At 40.7% G+C, this 22203-nt stretch overlaps 1 protein-coding gene across 1 annotated transcript in view; it reads right to left on the bottom strand.

Moving 5' to 3' along the window:
* Positions 1–22203, bottom strand: part of LOC124544989 (scavenger receptor class B member 1-like) — a 236959-nt gene that overhangs the window by 35441 nt on the left and 179315 nt on the right. Inside the window, exon 7 of the mRNA XM_047123745.1 lies at positions 7377–7574. Coding sequence (XP_046979701.1) covers positions 7377–7574 — 198 coding nt within the window. The remainder of the gene's footprint in view (positions 1–7376; positions 7575–22203) is intronic.

Below are 22203 nucleotides of genomic sequence, written 5' to 3'. Positions count from 1 at the left end.
CAAGAGGCAGATTACCTGTAACTGCTCTTTTCACATCATTCATCATTTTCATTTATAGACTTGAGAATTCAAACAGGAATTAAATTAGTAACTGGTAGAAAACCCAAAGAGATTCTGGTCGTATGTAAAGTACACCAGTGGCAAAAAACAGTCAATACCGTCACTGCGCGATAGCGATGGAAATGTTACCTGTGATGGTGCCACTATAGCGGAGATACTAAATACAGTTTTCCATAATTCCTTCACGAAAGAAGACGAAGTAAGTATTCCAGAATTCGAAACCAGAATAGCTGTTAGCATGAGTGACAAAAAAGTAGATATCTTAGGTGTTGTGAAACAACTCAGATCACTTAAGAAAGTCAAGTCTTCCGGTCCAGATGGTATACCAATCAGGTTCCTTTCTGAGTAAGCAGACACAATAGCGCCTTTCTTAGCAATCATATACAATCGCTCACTTGACAGGTCACACCAATATTCAAGAAAGGAAATAGGAGTAACCCATTGAATTACAGACTCGTGTCACTGACCTTTATTTGCAGCAGGATTTTGGAGCATATACTGTACTCGAACGTTATGAATCACCTTGAGGAAAATGACTTATTGATACACAACCAACACGGATTCATAAAATACCGTTCTTATGCAACGCAGCTGGCTCTTTAAACCCATGAAGTAATGAGTGCTGTCGACAGATTTGCAGATGGCTTTTGATACCGTTCCTCACAAGCGACTATTAATCAAATTGCGTGCATATGGAGTATCACCTCAGTTGTGTGACTGGATTCGTGATTTCCTCTCAGAGCGTAGTGATGGACTGTAAATCATCGAGTAGAACAAAAGTGATATCTGACGTTCAGCAAGGTAGTGTCATAGGCTCTCTGCTGTTCTTGATTTACATAAATGATCTAGGTGACAATCTGAGCAGCCCTCATAGGCTGTTTGCAGATGACGCTGTAATTTACCGTCTAGTAAAATCATCAGGCGATCAGTTGCAATTAAGAAATGCTCTACAGAGAAGTTCTGTATGGTGCGAAACGTGGCAATTGGCACCAAACAAAGAAATGTGCGAGGTCATCCACATGGATACTAAAAGAATTCCAATAAATTTTGGGTATACGATAAAACGCACAAATCTAAGGGCCGTCAATTCGACTAAATACCTAGGAATTACAATTACGGGCAACTTATATTGGAAATACCACATGGATAACATCGTGGAGAAGGCGAAACAAAGACTGCGCTTTATTGGCAGAACACTTAGAAGGTGCGACAAACGCACTAAAGAGACAGCCTACAGTATACTCGTCCGTCCTCTGCTGGAATATTGCCGTGCGATATGGGATCCTTACCAGAGAGGATTGGTGGAGGACATCGAAAAAGTGCAAAGAAGGGCAGCTCGTTTCGTGTTATCACGCAGTAGGGGTGAGAGTGTCAGTGATATGATACGAGAGGTGGGATGGCTGTGACTGAAACAAAGGCGGTTTTCTTTGCGGCGCCATCTACTTACGAAATTTCAGATACCAACTTTCTCTTCCGAATGCGAAAATATTTTGTTGACACCCACCTACGTAGAAAGAAATGATCATCATAATGAAAAAGGGAAATGAGAGCTCGTATGGAAAGATTTAAGGGTTCCTTTTTCCCACGTGACATTCGAGAGTGGAATGGAAGAGAAGTAGTACGAAAATAGTTCGATGAACCCTCTGCCAGGCACTTAAGTGTGAATTGCAGAGTAACCATCAAGATGAAGATGTCGGAAATATTTGTGTTAAAAATATTGCGGAAGCAACTTCTCCCGCCCAAAGATTTCCTTTGAAGTATGCAGATATTATTGAGTCATAATAATTTAATTTCAATTTAATGGGGAGAGAAAATGACTTGGTTGCGAAAATATCGTAGAGGTACGAGTCCCTGCCGTATGATGGGTTGGCACCTGACGTTAGTCTCGCCATTTACGAAACGGTCCTGCTGAATCTCATTGATTATGCAACTGTCGTCTGGACGATGCCACGGAACTGCATGTCGGTCGCCTCCACCGTGTTGTAAACAAGGCTCGCCACACTATCGATCGGAGCTGGTTCACAAAATACCTACGGGAGCACCTCCACACAATGGCGAGAGCCTTCTTTAAGAAGAGAACGGACTTCCACAACAGACACGTCCGGCCGCTTAAGGCTCAAACCACACACGGGGCCACTTGGTGCGCCAAGCAATCACGGGGAGGGGGGAGGGGGGGGGGGGAGGGGGGAGGGGGGAGGGGGCTGGGCGGGGGGGGGGGGGGCTCCCAGGGTCCCAGAGACGGTCCAAGTGCTAAACTTATATATAGGGCATTGTTGGAGGTATATGATTGTAGAAGGAAATACGTTCCAGTTAACATGGATCCGTTTGTGAGAGAACTGCGAATGTCTGATTATGAACCTACTTTAACACCAGTAACAAAGACTTTGCTTGTTGGAATTGGAGCAAGATATACGAAGGCTTAACAGAATACCTCACATTACAAACATGTTTACTGTAACTAGGAAAATATTTAATACTGAAGGGAGAGGGGGCTTGCAACGACACGTTTGCAAGTAAGTCGCAGTCAGCTGTTTTGTGGAGCAATGTTTACTGAAACGCTTTAGGTTCCATTAGCGTACTCTTCCACATGTTTCTTCCACACGTGTAAGTTTAGTTTTCACTATTAGTTGTCTTCCACGCTGTACATGTTACTACAAAATTTGTCTTCTGATGTTTATAGATAAACAAATAACAAATCTGGTATGTCACACAGCTTGCTGCAAACACTTTTATCAGAAGCCCTTTCAGTTATGGGCATGTCCGTTTAATTTTTTTTTTTTTTTTTTTTTTTTTTTTGTTGATCATCTGTCTTCTGACTGGTTTCATGTGGCCTGCCACAAACACCTCTCTTGTAACAACCTCTCAAATCTCAGAATAGCTCTTCCAACCTTGATCCTCAGATATATGCTGGGTGTATTCCAGTCATCTGTTTTCCTCTGCAGCTTTTACTCACTACTGTAGTATCATGGAAATTACTCACTAACGTCGCAACGGATATCTTATCATCCTGCTCCTTCTTCTTGCTCGTATACTATTTATCTCGCCGACTCTGCGGAGAACCTCTTCATTCCTTACCTTACCAGTCCACCCAATTTTCAACATTCTTCTGAAGAACTACATCTGAGATACTTTGATTCTCTTCCCTTCCGGTTTTCCCACAGTCCTTGTTTCACTATAGTACAATATTGAACTACAAACGTATAGTCTCAGAAGTTTATTCCACATATTAAGCCCTATTTTTTATATTTCTGGATTTCTTTTGGTCACAAATAACTTTTTTTACAGTGCTACTCTGCTTTTTATATCCTTCTTGCTCTTTCCATTATGGATTCTTTAGCTGCTTACGAAGTAGAATTTCTTATCTTTGTCTACTTCGTGATGCCCAAACATGATGTTAAGTTTCTCGCTGCACTCATTTCCGTAATAGATATTTTGTATTCATTAGACTGTTCAGCAGATCCTATAATTCTTCTTCATTTTCAATGAGGATGGCAATGCCATCAGCGAATCTTATTACTGATATCCTTTCGACTTTAATTTTAATTCTAGTCCGGAACCTTTCTTTTATCCCTGTCATTGATTCTTCGATATATAGATTTGCAATAGGGGCGGAAGACTACATTCTTGTCTTACAACCAATTTAATACGAGGACTCATTCTTGGTGTTTCAGCCTTACTGTTCCCTCTTGGTTGTTGTAAATATTATATATCACCCGTCTTTCCCTATAGTTTACCCCTATTTTAATCACAATATATAAAATCTTCCTCTATTAGACATTGTTGGGCCTTTTCACAGGCCTCTAAAAGGTGTCTCGATTTTTCTTTAGTATGGCTTCCACTGTCACCCAAAACCCCAGAATTGCTTTCTGCTGCCGATAAATGGCTGGTTCAAATGGCTCTGAGCACTGTGGGACTTAACATCTATGCTCATCAGTCCCCTAGAACTTAGAACTACTTAAACCTAACTAACCTAAAGACATCACACAACACCCAGTCATCACGAGGCAGAGAAAATCTCTGACCCCGCCGGGAATCGAACCCGGGAACCCGGGCGTGGGAAGCGAGAACTCTACCGCACGACCACGAGCTGACGACTGCTGCCGATATTTCTCGCACTTGACGGCTCTTGAAATCTTCGGAATTGTGTGGATGATGTTTTTCCGAAGGTCAGATGGCATATTGCTAGACTCATACATTCTACACACCAACGCAAATAATTGTTTTGTTGCCACTCCCCCGATGATTGTAGAAATTCAGGTGCAATGTTTTCTATCCCACCTGCCTATCCAGCCACTCCCCTGCATTTAACAGTGGAATTCCCATTGCGCTCTTAATGTTACAACCCTTGCTGTTAAGTTCATCGTTTTGTGAGTCAGTCCTTCCGACAATCATTTCTTTTTCGATTTCTCTACTTTTTTTTTCAGTCATTTCACCTTAGCTTTCCTGAGATTCCTATTTATTACAAGCCTATCTGACTTGTAATTTGTAGGCCTGAATTTCCCTGAACGGTTTTGTACCTCTTCTTTCAGCCATCAATTAAAGTATTATCTCTGTTATTCATGGTTTCTTCGCAGTTGCCTTCTTTATACCTACGTTCTGTGATTCCTTTTAGAGAGGTGTCCACTCTTCTCCAACTAAACTACCTACAAAGCTTTTCTGTATCGCAGTATCTATAGCCTCGTAACACTTCAAGCATATCTCGTCATTCCTTAGTACTTCTACATCCCACTTGTTTGCGTGTTGATTCTTCCTCATTAGTCTCTACTCTTCATCGCTACTAAACTGTGATCTGAGTCTGTATCTGCCTATGTATCGAAAAGTGCTCCTGAGTATTCCTAACAATCCAGTATTTGGTTTCGTTGTCTCTACCTGACCATGACGTAATCTAACTGAAATCTCACCCTATCTCCTTCCCTTTTCCATGTATACCTTCTCTTTTTGTGATTCTATTACTAGCTACAATCGATAGAAGAACTCTATTAGTTTTTCAGCGCTCTCATTCCTAATACCAAGACCATATTCTCCTGTAACCCAGTATCCTACTCCTTTCCTTACAATCGCATTCCAGCCCCCATGAGTTCTAGATTTTCATGTCCAATTGCGTATTGAATTGCCCGTTCAATTCCTCATAAACTTCCTGTATCTCTTCGATTTGCTATGTAGACATGTATATATGAACTATCGTTGTCGATGTTGGCAAGTTGTCATTGTTATGAAAATAAAACCCTATCTCCTAATTGTTCATTTTAATTTTTGGCAGTACTTCGTTGTAATAGCCAAGTAACTAGCTACTGTGTGAATGATGGAATTCATTAAAGCAGATGTAAATATTAAACCTGTAAATATTAGAAATTTAATTTTAATTCATGTACATAATTTTACTGTTTATTCACTGAGAATCATTAAAATCAATGAAACTCAAGTTTTTCTAATTACATTTTTGTAATGCGTTTATCTGACATGTTCCACACCAAGGAGCATCCCCTCTTTTGTGTGTCCATGAAATGAATGATTAATCTAATCTAATCTAAATCACTCTCTGCCCTAGCTTCCTATTCATAACGGATCTTATCCCCGCTTTATTATATATCCTATATTCGTCTGTCCAGAAATGTCTTCTTTGCATTTCCCTTCACTGGTCCCCCATTATGCAGATAGAACCACAGAATTTCCTTTTTCAGATTTTCTACCTTTCCTACCATCTTCAGACCGATTCATAGAACGTTACGCTTTCATTCATCACCCAATATTTTTCTCATGTTCACCTCCCATATGGCAGCCCCCTTCCGGAGATATGAATGGGTAACTAGTCGGGAATCTTTTGCCAATGGAGAGATCATCATGATAATTTTTCAGTAATTGGCAGCATGCCTCGCGGATACACATTATGCGTCTTTAACGCAATTGTTTCCGTTGCCTTCCGCATCCAGAAGACTTTGATCATTGCTGATTATTCTGCCTTTAGGGGCAATTTCCCACAGCAAGGGCAAGAGCGTGCCCTGAACCTCTGTCCGCTACTCCGTTATCTTTGACTAGGCCTTTGGCAGAATGAAGGTGACTTTTTATGCCGGAAGCCTACAGCCGCCATTGCTGAGGATTTTTATTCGAAATTTAAGCAGTGGCGGGGTTCGAACACGGAAGTGAGGATATGTGCATTACTAATCAAAGACGCTACACCTAGACCACATTTGCTACTCTTTCATATCATACATAAATATGTGTTTGTTTTTAAATGGATGCATAATCTGCGATCACTTTTGCCTATTTTCAACTGATTTTATTAAATATTTATAAAATTTAAGTTGTTACTGGTGAGTTTTCTTCAGTGATTCAGTGAACCAGTGCCTTGTAATTAACGTGTCAGTATAAAATTAGGTGATGTATTTGTATTTCTGTCCCACTTTCTCCGATGGATAGTGCATAATTTATAAATGACAGAATGAAAAAGGTTCATTGTTGAAGAAAATTCCACCCAGCTTAAGAGACAGAACGCTTTTGTTGACGCTAATACAATACTTAGGTCTGGGTTTAAAGATCCCTGAAATTATCTAATTACCTTAAATGGAAAATGATTGCTTCTTATTCTAGTATATAGCTCTGGAATGTTAACCTAGAACGTATTTCAAAAAAAATGTCAACCAATTCCACGACTACTATATACAGATTTATTTTTAAGGATCTTACCAAGAGGCCAAGGAATGGAAGTAATATCTGCAAGAGTGACGAGCAGAGGGCGCCAAATAATAAAAGGTCGTTGTGGGAAAATATTCTCGCACCGGCCCTGACCACTGTTCACTTAAACTGGCAGCAATAAACAAATAAACCGAAATTAAACTAACGGGACCACAATGTCAGCTGAGAGTAAAATGAAAAAAAAAACAAGACCCAAAGATGGGAGAAAGAACTGAAAGACTTAGCCTACACCACACTCTGGGAAAAAGTAATCCAATATAAATCTCATGGCTACATTATACACAGTGAAGGTGAAGTTCTGTGCAGTTTCCACAACTGTTATTAATGTTTTTCGCACGTTTTAAAATCCATAATATCATGTTCACAAACTCACTACTGCAGTAAAATGTTTAATAACAGGTGATGTCATCAATAATCTCAGTCAATGAGCACAGTCAAATCCCTAATGTGCCAGTAATAGCATGCATCTGTATTTTAATAGTAAATCAAAACTGCTTGTGGAAACTAGGAAATTCAGAGGTTCAAGGGAATAGCCAGTTTGCTGTGTAAAACAAAAAAGAATGACAGTGCCAAGGGCATTAATTTTTTACTGGAAGGAAATGGAGATATATATATATACTTACATAAAAAATTCCTATTTTGGTTATGGGAAGAGACTTTGATAAAAACGTATTGCCCAGCGTGACGAGCGGGTCTTCATATCCCAGCATCAGTTCGTTCACAGTAATGGAGATGAACGGTTGCAAATTTAGTGGGGCTAGCATCTTTATGGCAAGCCATCTAAGGTAAAAAGGATACTTGTGCACTATCGAAATCAGCGCCTGTGAAAAAGAAAAAAGACATATACATGTAACATAGAAATAAACGTACACTACTTCTCTCTGCTCTTTAGGTTTCATCTTGATATAATGATACAATATATGTGAAGAACCAGAAGTGCTTCCTTGTGAAATTTCACACACCAACCACACTGTCCACAAAAAGAGTGAGGATTATGATAGCTTAATATCATTTACAGAAAAATTTTCTTTGTGACGATTATTAAATAAATGCCTCTTTTGCGAGTAAATATTCAGTTCTGCATGTCACTTTGCTTTTATTCTGTGTATACACATACATATACACACACAGTCATGACATAAAGATATCTTCTTCATAAGACGAGATCCGTTAATGATGGAGAAGCTCACAGCTGCAGATATTAAGTTAGTTGTAGAGGAATCGTATAGTGTGAGAGGAGCTATTGAAGTTTATTGACGTTTGGGTTATGTCAAGACTACGGTAAAAATATAGAAAATCCCTACTTCCAATAAAAAATTTTATTTTGCATATGTTATATAGTAGCATTTCTATTGTGTACTGGTCTTCGTGGTGAAAAGTTAGGTAACTGTGTACAATTACTAAGTAATTCGGTGTACCAGAGTTATGAGCCATTTATGGGTTCCAATGTCGATATCTACTTTACAAATATTGTGGAAACATGTCCCTAAAAGTGCCAGAAAATTTCTTGGTTTTATGCTCATAGGAACTTTATCTATATTAACATGTCATTTTTTAGAAGTCACAGTGATGTAACAGTAAGTAATTAGATTGTCTTAACTTCATGCTTGATGATATGTTATCCATAAAATCTCCTATTACTGTGATGAATTGTATAGGAAGAAGTCAGCAACTGCCATGCAAAAGATCTGGATAAAATAAGACAGTACATATACCATAGCCCTAGCTATGAACCATTAAGAAAATATCACTGAGACATAGACTGATGTCATACACTATCAGTTTCGAGGTATAATGTGAAATGGACCTTGTCTTTTGTGGGCAAGTGCTCTACAAAATGCAAATGGTTTGTAATTGAATTATTAATGTTGTAACATATTAGAGGCATTTTCTCATTATGTGTAATTTTGACATCTATATGGTACTGACATCGATCTTATTAGTAGTTCGTATATTTTTGCAGTTCATTAAGGGGACATGCTCATGAAAATGAATAAAAATCTGAAACAAAGTTTCTTGGCCTATAGGAAAGAACATTTCATGCTGATTTCAAAAATGTATAGTTTATGGACATTATCATTCTCCGTTAGTTCTAAAATTGAGGTTGAACGTAATGTTGTACAGGGGCCACGCCCATCTGTCAGTTTGAAGTGCATCAGAATACGTGACGCATTACTTTGCTCATCTGTGTTCTCTGTCGTTAATTAAGGATCGTTAACACAGGTGTATTCTAGAAGGCACTGACCCCCGGGACCAAAGTACAGGCATGTCTAGAAGGCAATGGTTCGAATGTAAACAAAGATCTGAGAATATATGATTTCGGAATTTCATACGCGTGTGGTTTTGTAGTTACTGTGGGTTGTTTTGTTTCTGTTTGTGTATTTCCTGTGCTACAAATGCCGAGAGTAAAGAAATTTAGCCCAAACGAAAGTTTCACGGCAACCAGTTGCAAGCACAACCGAATATTAACATCAGTTGCTTCAAAAGTCGCCTGCAGAAACAATGTCTACAGGCAGTGCTTCTAGACGTAAAATTTCGCTTTCTGAATGTAACAAGAACAAGCCTAGTAGTATTGTGAGCAGCAGTAACGACGGAAATGTTATTGTGAACCTAAATATGCTGTCAATACTCTTGAAGAGTGCTGTGAAATCTCAGTACTGCAATTGTGAAGATAGTATTGACGTTTCTGAGGACATTTCAGCAAGGAATGGTCTTTCAAGTCGGTTAGTGATTGCCTGTAACTCGTGTAAGATGCACAGTGATACTATGACATCGCCAGTAACTGATAGTCGACATTACAGTATAAAAATACAGCTTGCTTATGCAACGCAATGTATTGGAAGACGATGGAGAGCTGCCCAGACATTTTGTGCAGTGATGGATCTGCCTCTACCTACAATGAGGTTTCACAGATACAATAAATTAATACTTAAAGATTTATGTGAACATTCAATGAAAAGAGCAGCAGCAATAAGGAGAAATGTAGGAGATAAGGAGAACATGAGACGAGCTGTTTGGGGCACATGGTTTCACAGAGTATTAACAGATGAAACACCACAGCATTGTTTGTGTCCAGAAGGGGAAGATTCGTGGTGCAAGTACTGGTTGAGCATAGGTACAGGCGTACAATATACCCACAAGTATTCCTTACCACTTGCTGTAATGGAAGCAATTAGGCCTATATATCGTGATCTGGCAAATAAAAATCTACTTAGTAAATGTATACATAGTCTTTCTCAGAATGTAAATGAAAGCTTCAAGAGCTGTATATGAGAGAGAATACCCACAACTGGATTTGTTGGGCTAACAGTGCGGAAGATTGGTGTAATGAATGCAATGATAACATTCAATGATGGTGCAAATTCTAGGATCAATGTTAGGAAGAAATTGAACATCCAGATGGGAAGGAATGTGGCTTCAGCTCTAACTGTTACTGATAAGCGTCGGGTAACCGAAGCAGAGACAGCTGCAGAAGCCGCTACCAAGGACTCAACGATAAAGAAAAGAAAGAATATCGAGGATAAGGAAACAGAAGGGCAACCGGAGTATGCAGCTGGAATGTTCTAAACGACCATAGTGGTATGTCAATTAAATCTGTAAATGTCCTTTTGCGATATACGAAAAACTTGAATTTTCATCATACAGGTACTTTTTCCTCCTAAATGACTAAAGTTAAACTCGCAAAAAGTGATACAGAAATTTTGAATGATCTCCTTTACCTCCCTTGCCTACTATTTCCTGAAAAAAGTACAACATGATGATGATGTCGGTCATATTTGAGATACATTTTAAAATATTTTTGTTGTAGTAAAATAAAGTACTTGTATTTTTCACAGATCAGCATTACTGAAGGAAATTGGAGGCATGAAACACTTATGTGAATGTTGTATGTACTCTGACTCTTTTTCCAATCTGTGAAAACAGTGGTTCCAAAGAAAATGTTACCACAGTGAAATAGTGCTTCGTTTTTTATACTATTATAAATATTGTTGTCGATACCAAAATATAATAAATATATCAATGATGTTTTGGAAAATGCTTTGAATAATGACCCTAATTGTGTGTAAGAATTTTGTGCTATCTCTCATTTATAGAGAAGTTGCACTATGAGGGTGAAGATAATGTTAAAAATGCAGCCCTATCAGGGACTTGTCCCCTTAAATACCTGAATAATCTTTGCCCAGCTCTGTTAACTGCTTGGGTATGTCACATACAAATGTCTACGAGATTAAATGGACATACTATTAGTGATCGAACAATGTACATCTGCCAACTGTTATTTCAGTTAGCTACATATAAATCTGAAATAGTTTTGTAACGTTTTTGTTGCAGTGCTGTAAGACGTGATGTATTTAATGTTGTTTCACGTAACAGTTGCATATTTTAACTTAATACTTTGTTGTATCTGTTTCTATTCTTCTATGATACATTGCATTCACTGATGGTCTCATCCTTTACTGATATAAATCGTCTCTAACAAAATATACCCTTACAGCTGTGTATTGTATAATGCAGTTCTTAACATTCTATTTATGCTCCTCAACTATATTTTTCCATTTTATTCTACAATAACGGCACCGAGTTTCGATAAAGAGATGAGCATAAGTGTTCGTTCACATACTTAATTAACAAGTTCAACTTCCACGTATCATTTAAAGGGTTTGTTTATGTCTATGTGATGTCAACTTTTAAGTTTAGAGTGTGTTTATACATGATTAGTATAATAGGATGGCTACTTGCTGACCGTTTGAAAGTTCCTGAATGGCACACTGGCCGAACTTTACATCAATCAACATACATTTTCATTTACACTTATGTAACTATGCTTCAAATTAGATTTTCCTTTTCGTTTCTGTTTTATGTTGAGTACCAGTTTACAAATAAAAAATTGTCTATCGAATAGAAAGATCCGTCTACAAGACATGATTTAACTTACTGCACTACTTTGTATAAGATATTATGCGTTATTTTATTAATTTATTGAACCTGATGTTATTTTGGCCATCATGTCCTCTCTTACATCGGGTGTCACACATGCAGTATATCATAGCTACCTAAGAGATAGCAATTTTAATACGACGAGTAGTAATTAAACGATCTGAGTGTCTGTAGTGACAATATGAGTAAGTAATTAAGACTTTAAACTTATAAAGTTATTGCTAGCAGTACTTGTACTATTGCAGCTGCTGCCACTAATCGTGACAATAGTAATAATAATAATAATAATAATAGCAATAATGATAGTGGCAGGTACCAAAAGAATTAATAGATGTACAAGATAGATGTTTTCTGACATAGCGAGCTCTGTGGAAAGGAAATGTAAGGAGACCGCATCAGCTAAGAATACGGGAAAGGATGAAGATCTGGTTGGGAAGAAGGATGTACGAGGGCAACGAGCGTGTACAGGGACAATGGTAATCCTTACTGTTGTTTTAGTAGATATGTCATTAACAGTTTTCTAAAGCTGGAGTTGTTATGCCTCTAATAATGTGGGAGCTTAGGACCTGAGTCGTGTTCCTGCTACTGACTAGCAATTCGAGGAAGTGGCTGAACAGTGGACTTCGACATAAATTTTTCTCCGATAGGAACGGGTGTTTCTGCCACGTTTCTCAGACAAGAGTGTTAAGGTCGATGATAGATTTAGGGACAGTGTTTGCCTATAAGACAGAATAAAAGGCAGAGAGTATGGAACGATCCTCACTTGTCTGCACGCATCCGAGGTACTTGTGCCTATGTTGGTGAAATATGATCGGAACCGTACATGACGGATATAACGAACACAGGCATTCATTGTGTTGTTCTTGTGGTCTTCAGTCCTGAGACTGGTTTGAAGCACCTCTCCATGCTACTCTATCTTGTGAAAGCTTCTTCATCTCCCAGTACCTACTGCAACCTACATCCTTCTGAATCTGCTTAGTGTATTTATCTCTTGGTCTCCCTCTACGATTTTTACCCTCCACCCTGCCCTCCAATACTAAAGTGGTGATCCCTTGATGCCTCAGAACATGTCCTACCAACCGATCCCTGCTTCTAATCAAGTTGTACCACAAGCTTCTCTTCTCCCCAATCCTATTCAATACCTCCTCATTAGTTATGTGATCTACCCATCTAATCTTCAGCATTTTTCTGTAGCACCACATTTCGAAAGCTTCTATTCTCTTCTTGTCCCAACTATTTATCGTCCATGTTTCACTTCCATACATGGCTACACTCCATACAAATACTTTCAGAAACGACTTCCTGACACTTAAATCTATACTCGAGATTAACAAATTTCTCTTCTTCAGGAACGCTTTCCTTGCCATTGCCAGTCTACATTTTATATCCTCTCTACTTCGACCACCATCAGTTATTTTGCTGCCCAAATAGCAAAACACATTTACTACTTTAAGTGTCTCGTTTCCTAATCTAATTCCCTCAGCATCACCCGACTTAATTCGACTACATTCCATTATCCTCGTTTTGCTTTTGTTGATGTTCATCTTATATCCTTCTTTCAAGACACTGTCCATTCCGTTAAACTGATCTTCCAAGACCTTTGCTGTCTCTGACAGAATTACAATGTCATCGACGAACCTCAAAGTTTTTATTTCTTCTGCATGAATTTTAATACGTAATCCGAATTTTTCTTTTGTTTCCTATACTGCTTGCTTGCTACAACCCTGTCTCACTCCCTTCCCAACCACTGCTTCCCTTTCATGTAAAACTGCTATCTGGTTTCTGTACAAATTGTAAATAGCCGATCGCTCCCTGTATTTTACCCCTACCACCTTCAGAATTCGAAAGAGAGTATTCCTGTCAACATTTTCAAAAGCTTTCTCTAAGTCTACAAATTCTTGAAACGTAGGTTTGCCTTTCCTTAATCAATTTTCTAAGATAAGTCGTAGGGTCAGTATTGCCTCACGTGGTGCGATGTTCCTACGGAATCCAAACCGATCTTCCCCGAGGTCGGCTTCTACTAGTTTTTCCACTCGTCTGTAAGGCATTCGGATTAGTATTTTGCAACTGTGACTTATTTAACTGATAGTTCGGTAATTTTCACATGTGCCAACACCTGCTTTCTTTGGGATTGGAATTATTATATTCTTCTTGAAGTCTGAGGGTATTTCGCCTGCCTCATACATCTTGCACACCAGAGGGTAGAGTTTTGTCAGGACTGGCTCTCCCAAGGCTGTCAGCAGTTCTAACAGAATGTTGTCTACTCCCGGGGCCTTGTTTCAACTTAGGTCTTTCAGTGCTCTGTCAAACTCTTCATGCAGTATCATATCTCCCATTTCATCTTCACCTACATCCTCTTCCATTGCCATAATTTTGTCCTCAACTACATCGCCCTTGTATAGACCTTGTATATACTCCTCTACATTTCTGCTTTCCCTTCTCTCCTTAGAACTGGGTTTCCATCTGACCTCTTGATATTCATACAAGTGGCTCTCTTTTCTCCAAAGGTCTCTTTAATTTTCCTGTAGGCAGTATCTATCTTACCCCTAGTGACATAAGCCTCTATATCCTTACATTTGTCCTATAGCCATCCCTGCTTAGCCATTTTGCACTTCCTGTCGATCTTATTTTTGAGACGTTTGTAGTCCTTTTTTGCCTGCTTCATTTACTGCAGTTTTATATTTTCTCCATTCATAAATTAAATTCATTGTTTCTTCTGTTACCCAAGGATTTCTACCAGTCCTCGTCTTTTTACCTACTTGATCCTCTGCTGCCTTGACTACTCCATTCCTCAGAGATACCCATTCTTCTTCTACTGTATTCCTTTCCCCCCTTCCTGTCAATGGTTCCCTTATGCTCTCCCTGAAACTCTGTACAAGCTCTGGTTTAGTCAGTTCATCCAGGTCTAATCTCCTTAAATTCCCACCTTTTTGCAGTTTCTTCAGCTTTAATCTACAGTTCATAGCCATAACCTCTTCCATTTATTGGCGACTGATAATAAACTGTGACGCTTATTTAACTCTTTACTGAGGCGTGGCAACTTTCATAAAGGTAATTTTTTATTCTATTTTTGTAAGTATGGTCATCGTTAATCTACCCCAATTGTGATGGGATACATATGACGAATTTTACTAGCGAATATTAGGTAGTGTGACGGTGCCGTTAAAGTGCCTATCTCAACTTCTGCATTACGGCCGCTGGTGAACACAACATTTTGTTCCTATTGCTACATTTTACTCAATTATTAGTCCTAATTTCTTTCTAAGTGATGAGTTACTCCAAAACATTATTCCATAAGACATCATCGAGTGATAATATGCAAAATACGAAGGCTACTCATAAATTAACGGACGATTAGCCACTAAAACATTTGAAACATATATCTTTATGTTGGTACATGCTTATGTACTTACATGCTGACATTACTTCTCTAGACAGTAGCTACACAAATTGAAACTCGTCGTACCGTGACATCAGTTTCTTCAAACCTTCATCGAAGAATGGTGACGCCTGGTGTTTCATTCAGTTGTTGATGGCATCGTTGAGTTAGTTATTAGTCGAAAGTGCTGAGTATCCTGCCAAAGTTTCGTCATGGTTAAGAGGTGAAAATCACTTGACGCCAAGTCCGGATTATAGGGACTATGTCGAACAATCTCCCAGCGAAAACGTTTAGATTCACAAAACGATTCCTTCCTTAATCTTCCCACACTGTTTCTGGTTTCCTAAGAGTCTCACATACACCTGTGACGTCAAAGTATTCTCACGTGTTACTCTCCATTATCAAAATTCTTTTGCGATCCTAAAAGGCTGTGGCTGTTTGACAGCGTCCGCTTAAGTTTTTGGACTTATTTGGAGAATGAGTGTTCATTAACTGTTTGGAATGTTCCTTAGTTTCAGAGTTTTTGACTCGTCTCCAGTCACCATTCCATTCAGAAACTCCTCCCACTGTTTGTGGTATAACTGAAGAAATGCCAACACCAAACCTATTCTATCAGTTTTGTCAACATAGGTCAGATACTTCTGTACTCACCTGTGACAGTGTTAAAGAGAGTTACATACCGGGTGATCAAAAAGTCAGTATAAATTTGAATGAATAGATCACGGAATAATGTAGACAGACAGGTACAAATTGATGCACATGCTTGGAATGCATGGGGTTTTATTAGAACCAAAAAAACACAGAAGTTCAAAAAATGTCCGACAGATGGCGCTTCATCTGATCAGAACAGCAATAATTAGCATAACACAGTAAGACAAAGCGAAGATGATGTTCTTTACAGGAAATGATCAATACGTTCACCATCATTCCTCAGCAATAACTCTAGTCGAGGAATAATGTTGTGAACAGCACTGTAAAGCATGTCCGGAGCTATGGTGAGGCATTGGCGTCGGATGTTGTCTTTTAGCATCCCTAGAGATGTCGGTCGATTACGATACACTTGCGACTTCAGGTAGCCCCAAAGCCAATAATCGCAAAGACTGAGGTCTGGGGACCTGGGAGGCTGAGCATGACGAAAGTGGCAGCTGAGCACACGATCATCACCAAACGACGCGCTCAAGAGATCTTTCACGCGTCTGGCAATATGAGGTGGAGCACCATCCTGCATAAACATTGTACGTTCCAGCAGGTGTTTATCAGCCAGGCTGGCGGTAATGCGATTCTGTAACATATCGGCGTACCTCTCACCCGCCACGGTAGCAGTTACAAAACCAGAATCACGTATTCCCTCGAAGAAAAAAGGCCCGATAACGGTAGATGTGGTAAATCCAACCCATACCGTGACTTTCTCGTCGTGCAATGGAGTTTCCATCACAGTTCTAGGATTTTTGGCAGCCCACATTCTGCAGTTGTGGGCGTTGGCAGACCTTCGGAGAGTGAAGTGAGCTTCGTCGATTCAGAACACGTTAGTCAACCAATCGTCATCTTCCGCCATCTTTTGAAACGCCCACACCGCAAATGCCCTCTGCTTCACTAAATCGCCAGGTAACAGTTCATAATGCCGATGGATTTTGTACGGATAGCATCGGAGGGTACGCCTAAGTACCAACCAAACAGTAATGTCTGGAATGCCGGTGCGACATGCGACTGCACGAGCGCGGACTTCCCCGAGCATAGCCGAACCCGCTACAGTCTCCATTTCTTCCTGAACTGTCTCAGCAGCATTACGCCTTGTGCTCGGTCGGCCACTACGGGGTTTATCATCTAAACAACCTGTGGCTTCGAACTTCGAAATCATTCTCGCCAGAGCTGCATTTGTCAACGGACCTTCACCCCTTCAAATCTACTTCCTATGGCGATAGGATCGTAACGCTAAACTAGCACATTCCCCATCCGGATAATACACCTTCACTAAAAGCGCCTTTTCAGGTGTCAACATGTTGCGACTGCTGGCGCATCTGATTCTCTCTCTCATTACAGCTCCTTTTATACACGATTGTCATGCACAGTCACTGACGTTTTACTGTCCAGCGCCATCTGTCGGACATTTTGTGAACCTTTTTTCTATTCTAATAAAACCCCTTGTCATTCCAAGCATGTGTGTCAATTTTTACCTCTCTATCTACATTATTCCGTGGTTTATTAAGTTTTCAAATTTATACTTACTTTTTGATGACCAGGTATATTTAATGTGGAAAGGGGATGTAAGAAAGGGAAAGGAAAGAAAAAGAAAGGGAGGGTGGAATCACTGCTGTCAGCTGCATCGGGACATTACGCGGAAACAGCGGCGACGAGAGAAAATGTGTACTGGACTGGAATTCGAATCCGAGATTTCCTGCTTACTGGGCAGGTGCGTTAACCACTGCGACATCGCGGGCACTGCGTTGTCACTACCGTGCGGAATGTCTCCACACGGTTCCCAGGTGATCCACATTCCCATTTCCTCCATATTGTCTCTCTGGGATTGCGACAGGGCGTACTTGTGCATCCGCATTGAAGACGGTGGATCCGTCGCCCAACTAGGCCAGTCAAATTACATGAATGCATGCATGGCGTTTGTTGTTTCCGATACAGACACAACGCATTCATATAATTTGAAGGGGTGAGAAACTTCTTCCGGAAGTTCGGAAATTATGACTCGACATCTCAGCATAATTTCGTCAATCTGTTACACAAAGCCCATGACACACATCTGAACGTCTTCCTCGGCCACTTTCATCATGCGCAGCTGTGCAACTAACCTAGAGTCTTCTGCACCGCTCCCTCACAACACCATAACCCATAACCCCATCATCATACTCAGGATACACTCGGTGATGAATCTCGGTGGCATTGACCCTATCTGCTTGCAGGAAACGAGCACTACAGACAGCTACCTGACGCACCGTGACCTTCAAAGTCTTCTTTCACAACCACGTAATTTATAAGGTTCCTTTTTATTTTTAATAAAGAATATGAGGTTAATTCATGTACAGCCAGCGTATGTTAGGAGGGTGCTTCGTACTTAATTGTTTGAGCATTTCATTAACGTGTTTCTTCCAGTTCAAGTTTTCATCAATACATACATTCAAAAATTTGGAACACTCTAACCTATTTACTGATTCCTGTTCATGTGATACGTCATGTAATGATATGACTATTTGAAGTACATAACTACTATAGACTTTTCTCTCAAAATTAAGGGAGAAACATTTTCAAACACCCACCAATTAACTCTCTGAAAAGGAGGTTTTACAATTTCTTCTGCAAAGAGTAGTAATTCTGTTTGATGAAATGGGGGATCATTCACATCTGTATCTACGGTGTGTGGCGGAGTGTACTTCTGGTAACACCATCTGATCCCCCCCTTCCTTGTTCCACTCGCGAATAGCATGTGGTAAGATTTATTGCCTGTTAATCTCTGTATTAGCTCTCATTTCTCGCATTTTCTCGTTGGGATCAATTCACGAGAAGTATGTGGAAGGAAGTAATAGGAGAAAGTAATATGTTGTACAACTCTTCCCGGCACGTTACCTCTCGGAATTTCAATAGTAAATCTCTTCGTGATGCGCAACGCCTCTATTTTAGCGTCTGCCACGGGAGTTTGCTGAGCATGTCTGTAACACTCTCGGGATAATTAAACGACCAGATGACGAAACGCGCTGCTCTTCGGTAGATCTTCTCCAGCACTTCTAGTCCTACCTGGCAAGGATTACAAAGTGATGAGCAAGAATCACCCGAAGAAGCTTATCGTAAGCCACTTCTTTCGCGGATGAACTGTATGTAGTTAAGTATCTTCCTATGAATCTCTGTCTAGTGTGTGCTTTCTGCTTCTCCTAATATTTGTTTTGCTGGGTTCGTCCGATTTGGATCGCTCCTGGAGGTTACTCCTGGATATTTTATGTTGTTGTTGTTGTTGTTGTCCTCAGTCCTGAGACTGGTTTGATGCAGCTCTCCATGCTACTCTATCCTGTGCAAGCTGCTTCATCTCCCAGTACTTACTCCAACCTACATCCTTCTGAATCTGCTTAGTGTATTCATCTCTTGGTCTCCCTCTACGATTTTCACCCTCCACCCTGCCATCTAATGCTAAATTTGTGATCCCTCGATGCCTCAGAACATGTCCTACCAACCGGTCCCTCCTCCTAGTCAAATTATGACACAAACACCTCTTCTCCCCAATTCTATTCAATACCTCCTCATTAGTTATGTGATCCACCCATCTAATCTTCAGCATTCTTCTGTAGCACCACACTTCGAAAGATCCTATTCTCTTCTTGTCCAAACTATTTATTGTCCATGTTTCAGTTCCATACATGGCTACACTTCATACAAACACTTTCAGAAACGTCTACCTAACACGTAAATCTATACTCGATGTTAACAAATTTATCTTCTTCTGAAACGCTTTCCTTGCCATTGCCAGTCTACATTTTATATCCTCTCTACTTCGACCACCATCAGTTATTTTGCTCCCCAAATCGCAAAACTCCTTTACTACTTTAAGTGTCTCATTTCCTAATCTAATTCCCTCAGCATCACCCGACTTAATTCGACTCATTCCATTATCCTCGTTTTGCTTTTGGTAATGTTCATCTTATATCCTCCTTTCAAGACACTGTCCATTCCGTTCAGCTGCTGTTCCAACTCCTTTGCTGTCTCTGACAGAATTACAATGTCATCGGCGAACCTCAACGTTTTCATTTCTTCTGCATGGATTTTAATACCTACTCTGAATTTTTCTTTTGTTTCCTTTACTGCTTGCTCAATATACAGATTGAATAACATCGGGGATAGGCTACAACCCTGTCTCACTCCCTTCCCAACCGCTGCTTCCCTTTCATGTCCCTCGACTCTTATAACTGCCATCTGGTTTCTGTACTAGTTGTAAATAGCCTTTCGCTCCCTGTATTTTACCCCTGCCACCGTTGGAATTTGAAAGAGAGTATTCCAGTCAACTTTGTCAAAAACTTTCTCTAAGTCCACAAATGCTAGAAACGTAGGTGTCCCTTTCCTTCATCTATTTTCTAAGGTAAGTCGTAAGGTCATTATTGCCTCACGTGTTCCAACATTTCTGCGGAATCCAAACTGATCTTCCCCGAGGTCGGCTTCTACCAGTTTTTCCATTCGTCTGTAAGGCATTCGCATTAGTATTTTGCAGCTGTGACTTATTTAACTGATAGTTCGGTAATTTTCACATCTGTCAACACCTGCTTTCTTTGGGATTGGAATTATTATATCCTTCTTGAAGTCTGAGGGTATTTCGCCTGCCTCATACATATTGCTCACCAGATGGTAGAGTTTTGTCAGGGTTGGCTCTCCCAACGCCGTCAGTAGCTCCAATGGAATGTTGTCTACTCCCGGGGCCTTGCTTCGACTCAGGTCTTTCAGTGCTCTGTCAAACTCTTCACGCAGTATCGTATCTCCCATTTCATCTTCATCCACATCCTCTTCCATTTCCACAATATTGTCCTCAAGTACATCGCCCTTGTATATACCCTCTATATACTCCTGCCACCTTTCTGCATTCCCTTCTTTGCTTTGAAATGGGTTTCCATATGAGCTCTTGATATTCATACAAGTGGCTCTCTTTTCTCCAAAGGTCTCTTTAATTTTCCTGTAGGCAGTATCTATCTTACCCCTAGTGAGATAAGCCTCTACTTCCTTATGATATTTTATAATAGACAACATTTTATGACAGATAAAATTTCCAGCAAGTTGCTGTCAATGGTTTAATTGTACAGTAGTCGATTTCATCTGCTATGTGTACGCAGTATGTTACATTTACTCATATTGACCGGCAGTCGCTGCATCATTCATCAGCCCCCTGGAGGTCCCTTCGCAAATTGTCATAGTTGAGCCGTGCGTGGCTCGTGTTCCTGCCATCACCTATTTTCACCCCCTCTTTTTAACGTACTTCCACCTCACTACGTTAATTTAGATTACTAATATCACTAAGTGGCTGCTTTGCCTGACCGTGAGCGGCTTTAGCAGCGCGTATTGATATATCCCCTCTCGTTGTATCTTTACTTGGCTGCTATTACTTCGCCGTCGTTGTCTGTCGTAGGCGAGTTCTGATTGGCAGTTCGTGTCGGGAGTTCGGGTTGCGAGTTCGGGTCTTCCAGTCGGTTGGAACGCGTATGGAGGGCAGTCTGGTTATGCCAGTCGGGGAGTGGCAATGTGGCACTAGGGCAGTCGGGTTGGAGCAGCAGTGATGTCTGCATCGACATGGCTCGCCCGACCATTGATGCCACGCATCACCTGAGCCGAGCCACGGTCCTGCTGGATCGTCGGCCGGTCGTCCTACCGGGCGACGCTTTTGGCCTTACCGATCGTTTGCGTGTCGGATGTGTGTGTGTGTGTGTGTGTGTGTGTGTGTGTGCGCGCGCGCGCGCATCGACTCCCGATTTGTCTCCTGTGTGTTTAGTTACTGTTGAGTATCGTTCAGGTCTTCGTGCAAGTGTTTGTCGTATGTGTAGTTGGGGTTAGTTTCACTGACGATTATTTTAAATGTTGTCGGCGTACTGCCTCTGAGAGGTCGCTCGTCTCTTTGCGCGACGTGCTCTGGTTCTCCGAGTGTTTCTGGGCCCTTTAATTACCATCTGGTGGAACTTAGGTCGGTCCTTTCCTGGTGCAGGGATGTCGTTTTGCCAGTGGGCGGTTTTTCTCTGCATGGTTGGGTCCGTGCCAGTATTTCCGCCGTCGTGTGTCTGGAAGTGAGTGGGAGACGCACCAGCAGCGCCTTCGCATCGGAGCAGTAGGTAGTCGGGCGGTTGCTGCGGACCAGGGAAGATACCTCCGCGCGGTGCAGTCGCTGGGTCCGCTGCCGTTCCCTGAGCAGTGTCGGAGCGTGTGTGGAGCTGTCCAATCGCTGCAAGCTTTGTGGTTCATCGACCTAGGACGTCGTAGTTGAGTGTATTTTTGACAGCTAAGACATACTCCATTGTGGATTATCACGTTTGTAATCTTTCCTGTTTGAGTTCTCGCCTACTAATTGATGGGAATCAAGTCCGACCTCCTTCGAGGCTGCCACCGGTTTTCAATTATCTGTTGTCAGCTATTTTAAATTTTAGGCTTATGGTTATTGTTTATTT

Source organism: Schistocerca americana, chromosome 8, assembly GCF_021461395.2.
Source record: "Schistocerca americana isolate TAMUIC-IGC-003095 chromosome 8, iqSchAmer2.1, whole genome shotgun sequence".
Classification (NCBI taxonomy): domain Eukaryota; kingdom Metazoa; phylum Arthropoda; class Insecta; order Orthoptera; family Acrididae; genus Schistocerca; species Schistocerca americana.
The sequence above is the reverse complement of the archived record's forward strand: the minus strand, read 5'-3'. Positions and strand labels throughout refer to the sequence as shown.